Here is a 15,508-nt window from a genome sequence, read left to right on the forward strand (position 1 = left end):
TTACGCAACTCGCGGCCCGAACTTGTCGAAATCTTTGTGTTCCTTTTACCATCGAGTTCCAGAGTAGTCGATCCCTACCTACAAACCTTACTGTTAAGGGTATCTCCGAGCAGCCTTGGCGGTAAACACCGACACGAGGCGGCCGCGGTGGAGGAGACGGGCGCCGTGGACGAGGTCGAGCGCCAAGGCCGGCGGAGGGGAGGGCGGCCCGGTGCGGCGGGGGAGGAGGGACCGCCGGGGAGGACAAGCGGGGGAGGGCGCGCGCGGTGGGGAGGGACTGCCGGGGAGGACATGCGGGGGAGGTCCGGCACGGAAGGCGGTGGGGAGGCCGCGCTCGGTGCAGGCGGGGCGGCGAGGCCGCGGTCGTTGGAGGCGGGGCGGGGGAGGAACAGGAACAACGCCGGCGGGGAAGACGGCGACGGCGGTGGAAAATTTCGTCAGCCTAACGGCATCTTCTCGCACGCGCCAGGATTCTGAAAATTTGTCCAAGTCTTTTGCTATTTATAGGAGAAAGATTTATAGGGGCGGGTGGGGGCTTCACACGCCTCTACAAATCAATTTGTAGGGGCGGGCGAAGCCCCCACCCGCCCCTACAAATCGTTTTTCAAATTTGTTTCAATAATCTTTTAGTTCAGAAAATATAGTTAACAATATCAAAAAATGTTGAAATTTTTACCATGCCCTTATTTTTATGTGAGAAACACAGGAAAAATACCAATATTACATTTTAGTATATATAATAAGAAAATATGTTCAAATCCTAACCTCTACTATGTGACCCCTACTATCTCATACTACTTAATAGGTACTTCGTGTTTTGCACACTTTCAAACTCTCAAAATCACGATTTGTATATTTGCAAATTTTCACTAGATCTACAGGTTATTATAAGCTAATGGTGAAAAATTCATGTTTTTTAGTCATGGTTTGTAATTTTGTTCGAATTAAATTATGTTTTAGGAAAAATTAGAAAACAATTTGTAGGGGCGGGTGGGTGCTTCACCCGCCCCTAGAAATGGATTTTTAGGGGCGGGCCTTGGCTACGCCCGCCCCTAAAAATCTGTTTATAGGGGCGGGTGACGGTCTCACCGCCCCTCCAAACCTTTTTCCATATATAATCCGAAAATAGTATTATATCAGCAAATATAGTAAACAACATCAAAAATGTTGAAACTTTTAGAGTAAAATGCACTCTGGGTATCTAAACTATTACGTGGGTACCAGATAGGTACTCCAACTCATAAACGTAACAGATAGGTACTCAAACTATTTTGTATGTACCAGATAGGTGCTCCAACCCAGAAACGTAACAGTTAAGTACTCAATCTGTTTAGTCAGCTAGCATGTTGCTGTGTGACGTCCGAGCGAGTGCGTTTAATGTCGAGCACATACGAAATGAAATCATGCATGCGGCAATAGTAAACGGTGGTGTTATCTAATTCCTATTGATTCATGCATGCTGGTCGAAAATAATAAAAGTTACTGGCGCTTTTTACAACAGCATTGCAGGAACCATGTCAGGCTAGTGTTATTATAAATTCATAATATTCAGCCCTGATGCAAGAATATTTATGCAAGTAAATTGTGCAGTTTTTTTTTTCTAAACTATTAATCTGGTGAAGCACATGAATGAAAAACAAACCCTATATGAGATAAAAACAATTACTAACTCCACCTGATTCTAGATGAGGAAATCTTTATTATTAATATTACAAATTCATCCACAAATAATTCCAGACAAGCCCTTGCACAATAATCTCAGGATGAGAAATTACTTTGTCATTACCATTATTATTTATCGATGAGGAATTAAATGCCACCACCGTTTGCTACTGCCGCATGCATGATTTCATTTCTTTTGCGCTCGACATTAAACGGACATCATGCAGCAGCATGCTAGCTGACGGGTGATCAACATAAATAAACTGAGTACTTGATTGTTACATTTCTGAGTTGGAGTACCTATCTGGTACCCACAAAATAGTTTAAGTACCCTGGCTGTTATGTTTCTGAGTTAGAGTACCTATCTAGTACCCATAAAATAGTTTGAGTACATGTCTGTTATGTTTCCGAGTTGAAGTACCTATCTGATACCCACATAATAGTTTAGGTACCCAGGGTGCATTTTACTCAAATTTTTACCATACCCGTACTTTTTTGTGTGAAACATTTGAAAAATACTAAATTTACATTCTAGTGTATATAATAAGAAAATATGTTCATATCCTAACCTCTAGTATGTGACCCTACTATCTCATACTACTTAAGAGCTACTTTGTGTTTTGCACACTTTCAAACTCTCAACATCATGAATTGTTTTTTTTTTTGCAATTTTTCACCAGATCCACATGTTATTATATGCCAATAGCGAAAATTTCATATTTTTTAGTCATGGTTTGCTATTTTTTTCGAATTAAATTATATTTCAGGAAAAATTGGAAAACAGTTTGTAGGAGCGGGTGCGTGCTTCACCCGCCCCAAGAAATAGATTTCTAGGGGCGGGCCTTGGCTACGCCCACCACTACAAATGGATTTATAGGGGCGGATGACGGCCCCACCCGCCCCTACAAATGTTTTTCATATTTAATTGGGAAATTCATTTAAATCAGCAATTATAGTAAACAATATTAGAAAAAGCTAAAAAATTTACCATACGCGTATTTTATGTGTGAAACATGGAAAAAATAGCAAATTTACATTTTAATGAATATAATATGAAAATATGTTGGAAATTGGTCTTTTTTTAGAAAAAATTGGGAGTAAGGCGTGAGAAAATACAAACAGTAGCAAACGACACAAGAAGACCGGGAATTGTATCACATGTTTATACAAATTTGAGAATACATAAATACATGAGATATTTAAGCGGTAACAATTCTCGATTCGCCATCTTTGTGTGCCCACAACTTGTCATCTTTTTGTATGACTGCTTCTATAATCTTCATCTTCTGTGGTAGGTCTGTGAAGAGGTTCATTTGATCATACTGATTATATTATTCCACATTGTCGATACCTTCGACTCTTATGATATCTTGTTTTCCAGGGACGACAACATATTTTGTCGTCTTTGCAGGATCAGCTACATAGAGTAACTATACGACCTGTGAAGTAAGTACCCATGGGTCGTCTTTGTAACCAATATTGTTGAGGTCGACAATTGTGAGACCATAGCCGTCCACCTCAACACCTTTGGAGTGCTTCACCCAATGACATCGAAAGACCGGGATTTGTATATTGGAACCATAGTGCACTTCCCATATATTATCTATGACACCAAAATATGTTGTATTTCGACATGTTCTCTCATCCATGGCCTCAATATGAACGCCACTGTTCTGGGACACAGTCTTCTTGTCCTTGGCGGCAGTATAGAATAGATATCTATTTATGTCGTGCCATTTCCAAGATGTGACCTGGCTAGATGGGCCAGCTGCCAATCTTTTAATTGTTTGCTCCTCGACAGTCTCCCCATCTGGTAGATATAGGTCCTTCAACCATGTAGTAAGTCAATGTTTGTGCTCTCTCATGACCCAATCATCGGAGCGGCCATTACATTGTGCCTGAAGTATGCTCAAGTGTTCTTCGACTAAAGGTGTCATTACCATGAGATGCTGCATGATGCAATAATGTGCTTATTGCACACCTTTGAAATCTTTGTTGATGAAGATTTTCCTGCTGACTGTGCCCACACCTTCCAACCTCCCCAAAAAACAGGGAATTGGCAAACCAAGGGACACGTTATCCTTTAGGTAACCTAGACAAGACTCAATGACTTCCTCAGTATTGTATCCCTCTATCATAGACCCTCTCAGGATGAGCACGATTCAATACGTACTGGTTGAGGATAGACATGAAACGCTCATACATCCACATTTTGTGTAGGTAAAGAGGACCAAGTGCTTGTATCTGATCGATAATGTGAATCATTAGGTGTTCGGTTATATCAAAATAACCCGGAGGGAAACACATAGTCTCCGCACTGAATTCTTTAAGATCCTGCAACTCATCTTCGTCGATCACATTTTGTGAAATCCTGTTGAAGAAGTAACACAATCTAGTGATTACCATCTTTACATATACTGGCTTGATCGCTCTGATTGCAATCGGGAGGAACACCGTCAGCAGCACATGATAATCATGATAGTTATAGCCACATAGTGACAAATCTTTCATTGAGACTAGTTTTCTTATGTTGGACGTGAAACGACTCGGAACTCAGATCCCTCTTAAGCTCTCGCACATTGCCTTCTTCTCATCACGTGTCAAGTTGTAGCTAGCTGGGGGGAGTTCATATCTGTCATTCTCTTTCTCCACAAGGTGAAGATCTTGTCTAATCTTCATAACTACCAAATCCTAACGTGACTTCACGTTATCCTTTGTTTTGGCTGATGTCTCCATAAGGGGCCCTATTGTGTTCCCAAACACATTCTTCTTCAGGTGCATACCATCGATTGCATGGCGAATCTCGAGATCCGCCCAATACGGGAAGTACTTGTAGAAGATGGATTGTTTCTTGAATGGTACGCCATCGATAGGTGCCTTATCTCTCTTTCTCTTCTTCCCATCCTCCTTCTTCTTCCCATAAATGACCTGGATAGTCCGAACTATTTTGAAAACATAGCGCCCGTCTCATTGAACTGGTGCAGAATGGAATTCAGGCATGCCGTCAAAATGATTATAGAACTTCTTATTTCGGTACCTATGTCCTTCAACCAAGAAGCATTTGTCCTTCAAGGGAAGACGATATTGTGCCATCGACGCACACCGTGCATCCTGTCCTACCTTTGATCTGTCCTGACAGGACAAACAATGCCTGGTAATCATGGATGGTGACAAATATAATAGCTCTAAGATTAAAGGGCTGCCGTGCAAAACCATCAAAGATATCGATACCCTCCTTCCATAAAGTTTCCATTTCTTGCATTAGAGGCTCAATGAAAACATCTATATCGATGCCAGGATGCTTGGGGCCCTGTATAAGCACGGATAGCAAAAGAAACTTTCTCTTCTAGCACAACCATGTAAGCAGATTGTACATTGTCAGTATCACTGCCCATGTGCTGTGGGTGCTACTTTGTTCACCAAACGGATTCATTCCATCTGTACTCAACGCAAACCAAACATTTCTCGGATCATTCCCTAATTCCAGATAATACTTGTTATCAAATTCCTTCCACTATCGAGCATCAACTGGATGTCGGAGCTTTCCGTCACCCTTCTTGCGCTGATCTGAATTCCACCATCGCATCAGCTCAGCATCCTTTGGGTTCGAGAAGAAACGCCTAAGGCAATCGGAAACTGGGAGGTACCACATAACCATGGCAGGAATTTTGCTCTGCTTCTCAGACATGCCTAAAGTAGCGTCATCTGCTCAACAGATGGAACTTGATTGTCGTCACCACTGTAACCCGCATTGGTTTTGTACCGACTTGCACAACACACAGGGCATTTCTTCAGGTCTTTGAAAGTATCCCCATGATACAAAATACAATGATTTGGACATGCATGGATTCTTTCAACACCCACGTGAATGGACTAACAAGCTTCTTGGCTCGGTATGTGTTGGCGAGCACTTTATTTGGCTTTGGAAGCAACCAAGCCAAGATACGTAGCAGATCATTGAAACTACCATCTGACCAACTATGCTTAGCCTTCAGAGTCAACAGCTCTAAGATGAGATGAAGGACGGTCCAGTGTTTCAGGCATCCCTTGGATCACTCATATATATTTTTTTCTGCTGATTTTCTCACATTCTCGAAGTTTGGTGACGCCCTGGCACTAGCAGCCAATACCTCTGCTTTGGTGTGGCGCAATAGCTGGCTCAGAAAATCTTCGTCGTCAAGTTCATCTTCACTATTGTCACTATTGATGGGCCTGTCATCGACATCATCACTATGGAATCTACCCGCTCCATCATCAACACTGACACCATCGTCATCTCTGTCAAGATCCTAATAAGCATCAAAAATTCTGCCGAAATCATCACCTTGTATGATTTCATCCGATGGGTCATTTGTCGGAGGGGGAACATCCATCTCGCCATGTTTCTTCCAAATCGTGTAGCCTTTAACAAAACCACTCACTATCACATGCCATCTGATTATAGTTGGCTCGCTAAATACTTTCAAATTCCCACAAACTCTGCACGGGCAATGTATCAACACTGTGTTCTCCTTTCTGGCATGGTTCTCTGCGACTTTAATGAATTTATCAAGCTCTCCACGGAAATATGCGTCCATCCTGTTTGAATTGTACATCCATGCCCTATTCATCTATAAAAATTAATAATAAATAAAAAAATGGATTAAAACATTCATAAATTCTTGTCTTCAATGAAAACTATAAATGACAAATACAAAAACACTTCTTTAAATGTGTAGCTATTGAAAAAACGGTAGTTCACATATTAGTAAATGAGAGAATTAAAATCAAAGATCATGCATAAATTAAAACCTATTATCCTACCACTACATCTTAAATCAAATTCATGCATGTGTGTAAAAAAAGAAAAAAATACTAATCTTCTTCGCTCTCCTCCATAGATCTAGTAAATAATTTCCTAAGAAATGAGGGTCAAACATATAGATTTAGTCCAAATGCTTGGATAATATTGTTCTTCTACTAAAAAAGCACAACTTCATCCAAAAGTTTGAGGCAAATATGCTCTTAAATGGCTAATGCACACCATGGAGATCTAAATCTAGTGAGAGGCTAAGAGGGCTCAATTTGAGCCAAAAAGCACACAAAAAACCTTACAAATGACAAGGATTAAGTGCTAACTTACCTCTTAGAGCCCCCATTTGATGGGAATCGATTTGAAAACCTCCCCCCTTTTTTTCTTTTTTTTCGGGAGGAGGAAAAAGGTGACCAGAATTTATACATATATTTTTAGGGGTGGGTCGGGGGCTCAACCGCCCCTACAAATGGTGTTTTTAGGGGCGGGCTAGTTGCTACAGTGTCGACATCCATTTGTAGCAACGGGTAAAATTTAGATCCGCCCCTTAAAAAAATGGAGCCATTTCTAAAAATCGTTTTTGTAGTAGTGGCAGGGGTGGGGGGGCTGGAGGACGGTGACGGCAGTGATGGAGATAACACAAGGAAGTTGAGGAACGTGCGACAATTGCAGTTGGGCGACAATTGCAGTTGGGCCGATATACGTTAAATCAATAATGTACTGAACTACCCTTAATATAGTTTTTAGAAGTGGTCCCTAGCCCACAAATTAATTTGTAGGTTCCAATCCTCTGCTCTCTCCGTCCTCTCTCTCAATCTCTCCTCTGACTTATTTTTTTTTCTACAAATTACTCAGACTTAGGGAGCACAAAGTATATTGGATACATGTGATTACATAGTATTAGACCTGATAACCAAGAGTAAAAAGTTATAAAATATGCTAGCATAAAGAATCTGCTGCTAAGAAGTACAAAGTTTTATTAATATGGTGGCCAATATTTTAAATAGAGGGCTATAGAACTTAGTAGTAGGGTCATAAAAACGCTATTAGCTCCGCTATATATAGTATGCTATTCAAAACATTGATGGTGGTACGTTTCAGATTTAAGAAATTTTAGACTACAAAGTTTATTAATATGGTAGCACAAAGCCCATATTCAGGTTTGAATGTTTTTGTAACTACAAAGTTTATTAATATATATGGCAGTACAAAGATGATAATTTCATATTTAAGAGTTTTCTCGGACCTACAAAAACGGTGCAGAATCACTTAGGAGTACCTCAGTAAAACCTAACAACGGAATATCTGAGTAGGTCTGCTCAGTGAATCAAGACATGAGCGTAGGCCCTGGTTGCCGCGCTGCCATTGCTCTGTGACGCTGCATTGGTATCGACTGGTACTCGGAATTATCTGCTAGATGGTCCAAGCCGTCAGATCTGCAACGTGCTGGATGAGTTGTCGATGTATGATGAGTTGTCCTTTGTTATTGACCATTTTGTATCTGTACTATATGTACGTACTAGCGCTTTCCTTCTTATGGTGTCCACCCCAACCGGCTATCTCGCCACCATCTGCACGAAGGAAAATGGCACGGTGGGACGCGCTTGTCGATGCCGCGCTAGCGAGTCTGGCCGCTAGGAGGCTCCTGTTCAACACGCGCCTCATCTCCCTCACACCACCGCTGGCGCCCTCCGAAACCTTCGCCGGCCCGGAGCCCTGGGACCGCGACACCGTCGAGGTCCAGATCGACCGCAACTCCCTCCAGCAATGGCTCGCCGCAAGTCAGTGCCCAGCCCCGTTCCTCTGCATCTGCCTCTGCCCCTGCAACCCTGCATTGCATATCAAGTTTCCATTGGACGGCGCAACATTATTTTTCGTAACTGGATTTGCTGGATAAAATTTCTTCCTAATGCAAGGAATGAAATATCTCATCAAGACCTGGTTTGCTTTGGTTAGATGGCGTGGTGAGCAGCCAAGAAGACGAGGTGAACGGGAAACTGGTCCTTTTCTCCGGGAACGACTACATGTGCCTCAGCTCGCATCCGGCAGTCCGTGAGGCTGCAGTCAAGGTGTGCCGATTTTGTCCCTCCTCTTCTGCCGCCCATTCGTTCTTTGGCTCGGCACTGTCGTGTTTCTTCGATAACTGCTTTGAACTTGGTAGGCAGCTCAGGAGTACGGCATGGGGCCGAGAGGCTCCTCGTTGATCTGTGGCTACACAACTTACCACAAATTGGTGGAGGAGTCACTGGCAGAACTGCAGAAAAAAGAGGCACATCTCTATCAGATAATGTATTGCAATTTCTGACATCGTTTTTTCTTCTGCTCGGTATATAGATCGATTTTCATTGGTTCTACAGGATTGTCTCCTTTGTCCCACCGGATTTTCTGCAAACACGGCCGTCATGACTGCCCTGGGCAGTATCAGCTCTCTTTTATCTGCTGGGAGAAAACCTGCAGAGGATGAGAGGATAGCCATTTTCTCAGATGCGTTGAACCATGCATCAACTATCGATGGGATCCGCCTTGTGGAGAGACAGCAAGAAGCCGTAGCATTTGTCTACAGGCACCGTGACATGTCGCATCTTGATTCCCTGCTGTATGTTTTTCTAGTTCCCATCACTTAATTACTGGCAATCATGAGAATGCAACAATTAACTTAACCACGGCTTGAATTATCCTGTAACTGTTTTTTGCTATCTTTACAGGTCCAGTTGCTCATTGGAAAGGAAAGTCGTCGTCACCGATAGGTAACCCAAGATTGAATAAGTGAAGTTATGTATATGCTTGTTTTGTGTGTTTATGTATGCATTTGTGAGAGTACTAAAATGGTACCAGTTTTTCCATTTGCAATACACAGTATCTTCAGCATGGATGGTGATTTCGCTCTGCTGCCTGAACTTGTCAAATTACGAAGAAAATATGGATTTTTGTTGGTCGTGGATGATGTTTGTATTTTGTCTCCTCTCTTAAATTACGTTTTTTTTTTGCATATCTTTGCAGTGACAAATAATGTTTGCAATTGCTTTTTCAAGGCACATGGAACACTTGTTTGTGGTGAGAACGGTGGTGGTGTACCTGAGCTGTTTGGATGTGAAAATAACATTGATATTTGTCTCGGCTCGTTGAGCAAGGGAGTTGGTTGCCAGGGTGGTTTTATAGCATGCAGGTAATACAGTCTAACTATTTGTTATTTCTAAAGTCATTATTTCTATATGTTTCATAATGGATGTTGCATAAAACAATAACTACAGCAGAACCGAATTACCGAAATAGTGTTCATGTTGCCACAGAAATTTTTTTATCATCGGACGACATGGTGATTTTTACATCTCATTTATTCATATTATTAGAAATAATGATCTCTAACGTTGCACTAAATAATGTTCAATAGTTTGTCAGAGCGCCCAATGGATCTGACGTCAGGATGCTAGCGGTGGTGTAAGGAAATTAGGGTCGGATTAGGTCTACATGTAGATGCTTAAGAGCCAAGCAAACCCCTTTAAATAAATAGAGTGGATGCAAACCCCTCTAAATAAATAGAGTGGATGCATCAGTCTATGGTTGAAATTCAAACGGAAACAATTTCGTGATCTTGCTGCCCGGCTATCAAAATTCCTAACACACATGTTGTCATTCACTAGTACAAAACGGGGCTTTACTCCTTTAGTCCCGAGTCCAATAACTAGGACTAAAGGGTTGAAAGGAATTGGGTGCTCATAGCCTAAGAGGGGGAGGAGATGAATTAGGCAAACTAAAAACCTTAACTTCAAGCTCCAACTAATTTGCACAAAACGTAAACTAGATCATGCTATCTAGATGTACACTATGGTTTAACTAGTGTGAAAACCCTAATCCCAAAAGAGTTATGCAACCTATAGCCAATCTTATCAAGGAACTACTATATGAAAGAAAAGGCACACAAAATTGCAAAAAGTAAATGCGGAAGCTTAAAGGAGGGATGAGAGAAAACAAACTCTTTGACACGAGGATTTATCCCGTAGTTCGGTTAGCCACAAAGGCACATCTACATCCATGTTGTTGAAGCACTCACAAAGAGTATTACTTCTCGGCTACCAAGTCTCTTCCGTGAACACAATCACGGTCACATTGTCCCCGGGTTCCACTAAGGAGCTTCACCAAGAAGGGTGGGGGTCTCCACGTCCCCCGCACAAAGATGTCATTGCTGCTCCACACCAAGCCGGAGGGTCGATGAAGTTGTCGGCGAGCCACCAAGACTCCAAGGATGGCCGACACACTGAGTACAAGATGTGGTTCTCTCCTAGAACTAAGGCACAAGGCACACAACCTTGCTCATTCACTCACTCAAGAGCTAAACTAGTACTAAACCTAAGGATGAGATCAATTTGCTCTTTGGTTGGCTTGGAGATGTTCTTCAATGTGTCTAGGGTCTCTCTGAACTCCAGCAACTCTAAAATGGACGGAGTGAGGCGCTTATATATGCCATCAACTCAGATTAGCTGTTGAGTAGCCGTTATGCCTTTTTCTACGTAGGCGTCGGATAATCTGACCCTATCTTGACCAGGGCGTCGGATCATCCGACCCCACCGAGTTTTCCACCGTAGCCATTGCAGTTTAAACTTTGCTGCTGACGTCATTTATCCGACGAGTTAGTCCGACGTGTTCTGAGTCCTGCGTCAGATCATCCGGTGCAACGGTCAATTTTGAATTCCAGAATAACGGCCATGATCATTACTCCCGCCAATTAGTCCGACGCTCCATAAATGCCACGTCGGATCATCCGACCCTGAAGGCAATTTTCCATCTCGACGAAACAGGCACTCTGGAGAATAATCCGACCCTTAGTCCGATGCCTCTTCATTCCACACATCGGATTATCCTGATGCACTTGGGGATTCTTCAGCTGCATTCTGTATCCTATCAGAATTGATCCGACGACCTGCATTCTTCGCGTCGGTTGATCCGGCTGCATTGGTCGAATAGTCCGACCATGGGAGTGTCGGATTATCCGAGCTTACTCTGTTTTCTGCTTCATCCTTGCATATGTCCAACATGTCGCAGCGGTCATTTGCATATGTCTCTGCTTTTTCACTACGATTTGATATCTCTGCGGTGAATTGGACGCCTCGTCTCGATGGTGCATTGGACGCCTCGTCTCAACAGTGCATTGGATGCCTCGTCTCGACGGTGCATTGGACGTCTCGTCTCGACGGTGCATTGGACGTCTCGTCTCGACGGCGCATTGGACGACTCGTCTCGACGGCGCATTGGTCATCTCGTCTCGACGGTGCATTGGACGACTCGTCTCGACGGTGCATTGGTCGTCTCGTCTCGACGGTGCATTGGACGCTATCCAAGGGACCTAAAGAATCCTACAAATATAATCTAGCAAACTCATTAGTACCATTGATTGCGTTGTCACTCGATCACCAAAATCACTCGAAATGGCCTAAATGGGGCCATGTTCGTTACAAGGGTATGTGTAAGGCAAAAGTATTATGCACGATCCAGGACTCAATCCCGAGACATCACGTCTCACGTGTAACTCTTTTACCACCTACCTACCCAACATATATGATTTTAGATGGTATGGTTTCATTTTAAACTAACCCGTGAAGATTTTAGATGGTATGGTTTCATTTTAAACTAACCCGTGAAGGACCCTTTAATCCCGATTAGAGCTTCCAACCGGGAACGAAGACCCTTTAGTCCAGGTTGGATCTAGTAACCGGGACTAAAAGGGTCATCCTATAGTCTTGGTTGATGGCTCGAACCAGAACTAAAGCTCGGTGTCGTCCCCTGGTCGTTGAATCCGGGACTAAAGTTTTCATTGATCCCGGGCCCAATGGTGGCCGGGATTAATATGCTAGACCAAGACTCTTCCTCTACTAGCTAGTGTTTCAGAGAACTTACTTGGTATGAACGAATATCTTTCATTTTTAAGCTAGTATATTAGACTATTAGTAATCTTGGTACATACTCTGGAGACCAAACATTGTGGCAGACACGTATTCCAGTAGTTCATACCATCGGAATTATCAATCTTCATGCATTTGTACTGCAGAATCTCATTTTTAGGAATTTGCTGAATACTGTGTTGGGGTTTCACTGAGATTTATTACATACTAACTGGTTGAAAAATGCTGAGCAGTACTCCATGGAAGAGGCTAATTTTATCACGAGGTCGCTCATTCATATTTTCGACTTCCTTGCCGGTGCCCGTAGTTGCTTCTGTGAATGGTACTATTTACAACTTTAAACATCACTCACAGTTCTTCTAAAAGTGAACAGTGCATGTGTTCCATCTATATTTTTTACAATCAATTGAACTGAGCATCCACATTTCCCCCAAACATTTCATTACATAAAAACTAGTCATTATTTAGATGTTTGCCCTTAATGATACGGTAAGTGGTGCTGTTCCTGATTATAGCACCAGGGACGTTTTCTGAATTGAAACTATTGGTTTCAGCGGCGATCTATGTCTCAAAGAAAGAGATATGGCGAAGATCAACTATTTGGGAGCATGTGCGGTATTTTGCTTCTTTGACCAAACTTGAGATAACTAGTCCCATCATTGTCATTGTAGTTGGAAGTGAAGAAGCAGCTGTCAGTGCTCACAGGTTCCCTCTTGCTTCATCTAAGTTTTCCTTAAATTATACTTATTACACTTATTGACACTCTCATCTGTTGATGTTTATCATGCTTCCCTATTTGAAACTGCAGGCATCTTCTAAGATCTGGATTTCTTGTCCAACCAATACGACCACCCGTTGTGCCACCCAATTCTTCTAGGTTCCAAATCATTTAATTTCTCTCTCTCTCCGAGTTATGAATTTTGCATCTCCCTTTTCATGTCATGAGTTCAGCAACCTATCTACTCGCTTTGTTCCAAAATATAGATCGTTTTAGCTTTTTAGATTTATAGTATCTGCTATGTACCTAGATATACAGAATATATATCTAGACGCATGGCAAAATCTGTAAACTTGGAGAAGTCAAAACGAACAATATTTTGGAATGGAGGGAGTAGAATTGATAATGCACCATTTTGCTCATGTAATAAGTGGGATCCCTGCTAGAACTTGATGGATGAACATATACATCCTCTAGTAGCTCAATACTGGAGTCTATTGAGTTGAACTGAGACTAACTGTGGATCTTTTGCCAGGTTGCGAATTACCCTTAGTGCAGCTCATTCTTCGGATGACATCAAAAGGCTTGTTGATGCGCTCACTCCCTGGCTCCCTATTAATCATGCTGATCAGCAAAGTTACGCTACAACTTCAAGACTATAAGGATTGGACCATCTACTGTTGGTGTTTGCTCAAGAGCCATATCTTGGGGATAATTGTATCACTTCTGCATTTGATATAATTTTGAGCAATGTGTTTATTTTTTTGGCGAGGAGATGGAACAGTGCGTTTATTCTCTGTTTGTTGGATAATTATCTTTTTTACATCAATCAACAACTGTGTGTGACTTGTTTGTAACGCTCTTTATTTGATTTGTTTGTTATATTATTCTAAAAAAGTTTTGTTATCATTTTTTTATCAAATTAGTAATATGGACAACTATTTAGAAAATATTTCTAAAGAAATATAAAATCATATAATCAATATAGCGCGCCAACCTTGATATTTTACTGCAATCATGCTCTAGAAATCCCAGTGTCATGAACCATGTAGGACGTAAGAGAAAGAAAAGCAAAATCTAGCTTAGGCACTGCATGCATCAGGCCTGTTAGTTAACTTCAACACATATTCGAGTGACTTTTTTCACGGTAATATTTGATTTGCCAAGATGATAGATAGGACAAAAGATAATGTTGGTGGGCCGGGAATCCTTTTTGGCAACCTGCAGAGATGTGCATGATGAGATGCGGCGTGGTGCTTGCGTGGTCACTAGGCACACTTGCTGTTGTGGGCTTGTGGCCCTGTTTTAATTTGTCATGTCATTGAGAATACGTGGTAACGAATATTGTTTTAAGTAGAGGAAGGTCGGAAAGGCCCGGCCCCAGTGATCTCGCTCCGGTGCGATAAGCGTAAATACGAGAGCCCCGTGACCAATCGTACAGGGTGTACGAACAGGTGCGTATATATCCATGCATTTTGATGGCTACCCATTTCGGGAGTACCATACCTTCTAGAGAATGTACGTTAGTACACATCGGTGCGGTCTAATAGATTGTCTCGTATAATTTCACGTAGGCTTTTTTTTTTTATGATAGAGTCTGATAGAGAACGAGGTGATGATTATCATAAGCTAATATTAAGAACTATGGAACTGATAACTTACCATGGTACGAGTTAGTGTAGTAATGCAACTTACAATATTTCCTTTTTATATATACATTAAGAGATTGAGCAATTATCACGGAGACGCTTCAAAGGATAATGTATTTTAGGAATCGCCTGTTAAATTGTCTTAAAATTATATGACAATGCATAAGACCGCCTATATATATTAGATAACACCATTAAGTAAATTGCATAGTCACTGACAATTCAAGCTATTTTCTAATCTACACAAAAACTACTATTCATACTAGTAGTAATGCAAACAAACATGTGTCACGCTTGATTTTGAAAGAATAAACCGAGCAATAAAACATATGTGCGCTAGCCGCCAGGATTAAAATTACACACATGATAATAAAAGTGAATATAGTAGCAATATCATAAAGTATCATAATTTTTTAGTACAAACCAAACGGAAGTCATCAATATAAAAAAATAAATAAGTGTTGCAGTTCACATTTATTCTATCCACAGGTACCTACCTACTAATCTCAAATATCTTATGAAAAATCTTCAATCTGGTCTTGTTCTGAGCAGTGTTAATTTAGCAACTGTGAGTACACTTATGGTTGGTACTCAGCAAGAATATTAGAAATAAATAACATGAAAGGCTAAAGTAAGGATAAAGGCTGGCTAAATAAAGCGGTAAGCATTACAGTTGAACATTGACAGCCTATTTACTAAATCATGTATGAAACCATCCCTTATTTATGAAATAAAATCTAGCTCAATAATAAATAAACTTGGAACATTAAAACAACGAGTTAAAGTACTG

The 15,508-nt window shown here is 41.4% G+C and overlaps 1 protein-coding gene across 1 annotated transcript; it reads left to right on the forward strand.

Annotated features, from left to right (window-relative positions):
• The first annotated feature begins 7,992 nt into the window (after window positions 1-7,992).
• Window positions 7,993-13,938, forward strand: LOC120691673 (8-amino-7-oxononanoate synthase-like). Its single transcript, XM_039974821.1, has 11 exons — window positions 7,993-8,235; window positions 8,411-8,523; window positions 8,616-8,723; window positions 8,812-9,050; window positions 9,160-9,201; window positions 9,312-9,399; window positions 9,487-9,620; window positions 12,585-12,673; window positions 12,906-13,056; window positions 13,160-13,228; window positions 13,605-13,938. Exons 1-11 carry the CDS (start codon window positions 8,040-8,042, stop codon window positions 13,729-13,731), a joined length of 1,356 nt encoding a protein of 451 aa, XP_039830755.1. The 5' UTR covers window positions 7,993-8,039; the 3' UTR covers window positions 13,732-13,938.
• The last annotated feature ends 1,570 nt before the right edge of the window (window positions 13,939-15,508 follow it).

This window comes from Panicum virgatum, chromosome 9N (assembly GCF_016808335.1).
Source record: "Panicum virgatum strain AP13 chromosome 9N, P.virgatum_v5, whole genome shotgun sequence".
Taxonomy (NCBI): Eukaryota; Viridiplantae; Streptophyta; class Magnoliopsida; order Poales; family Poaceae; genus Panicum; species Panicum virgatum.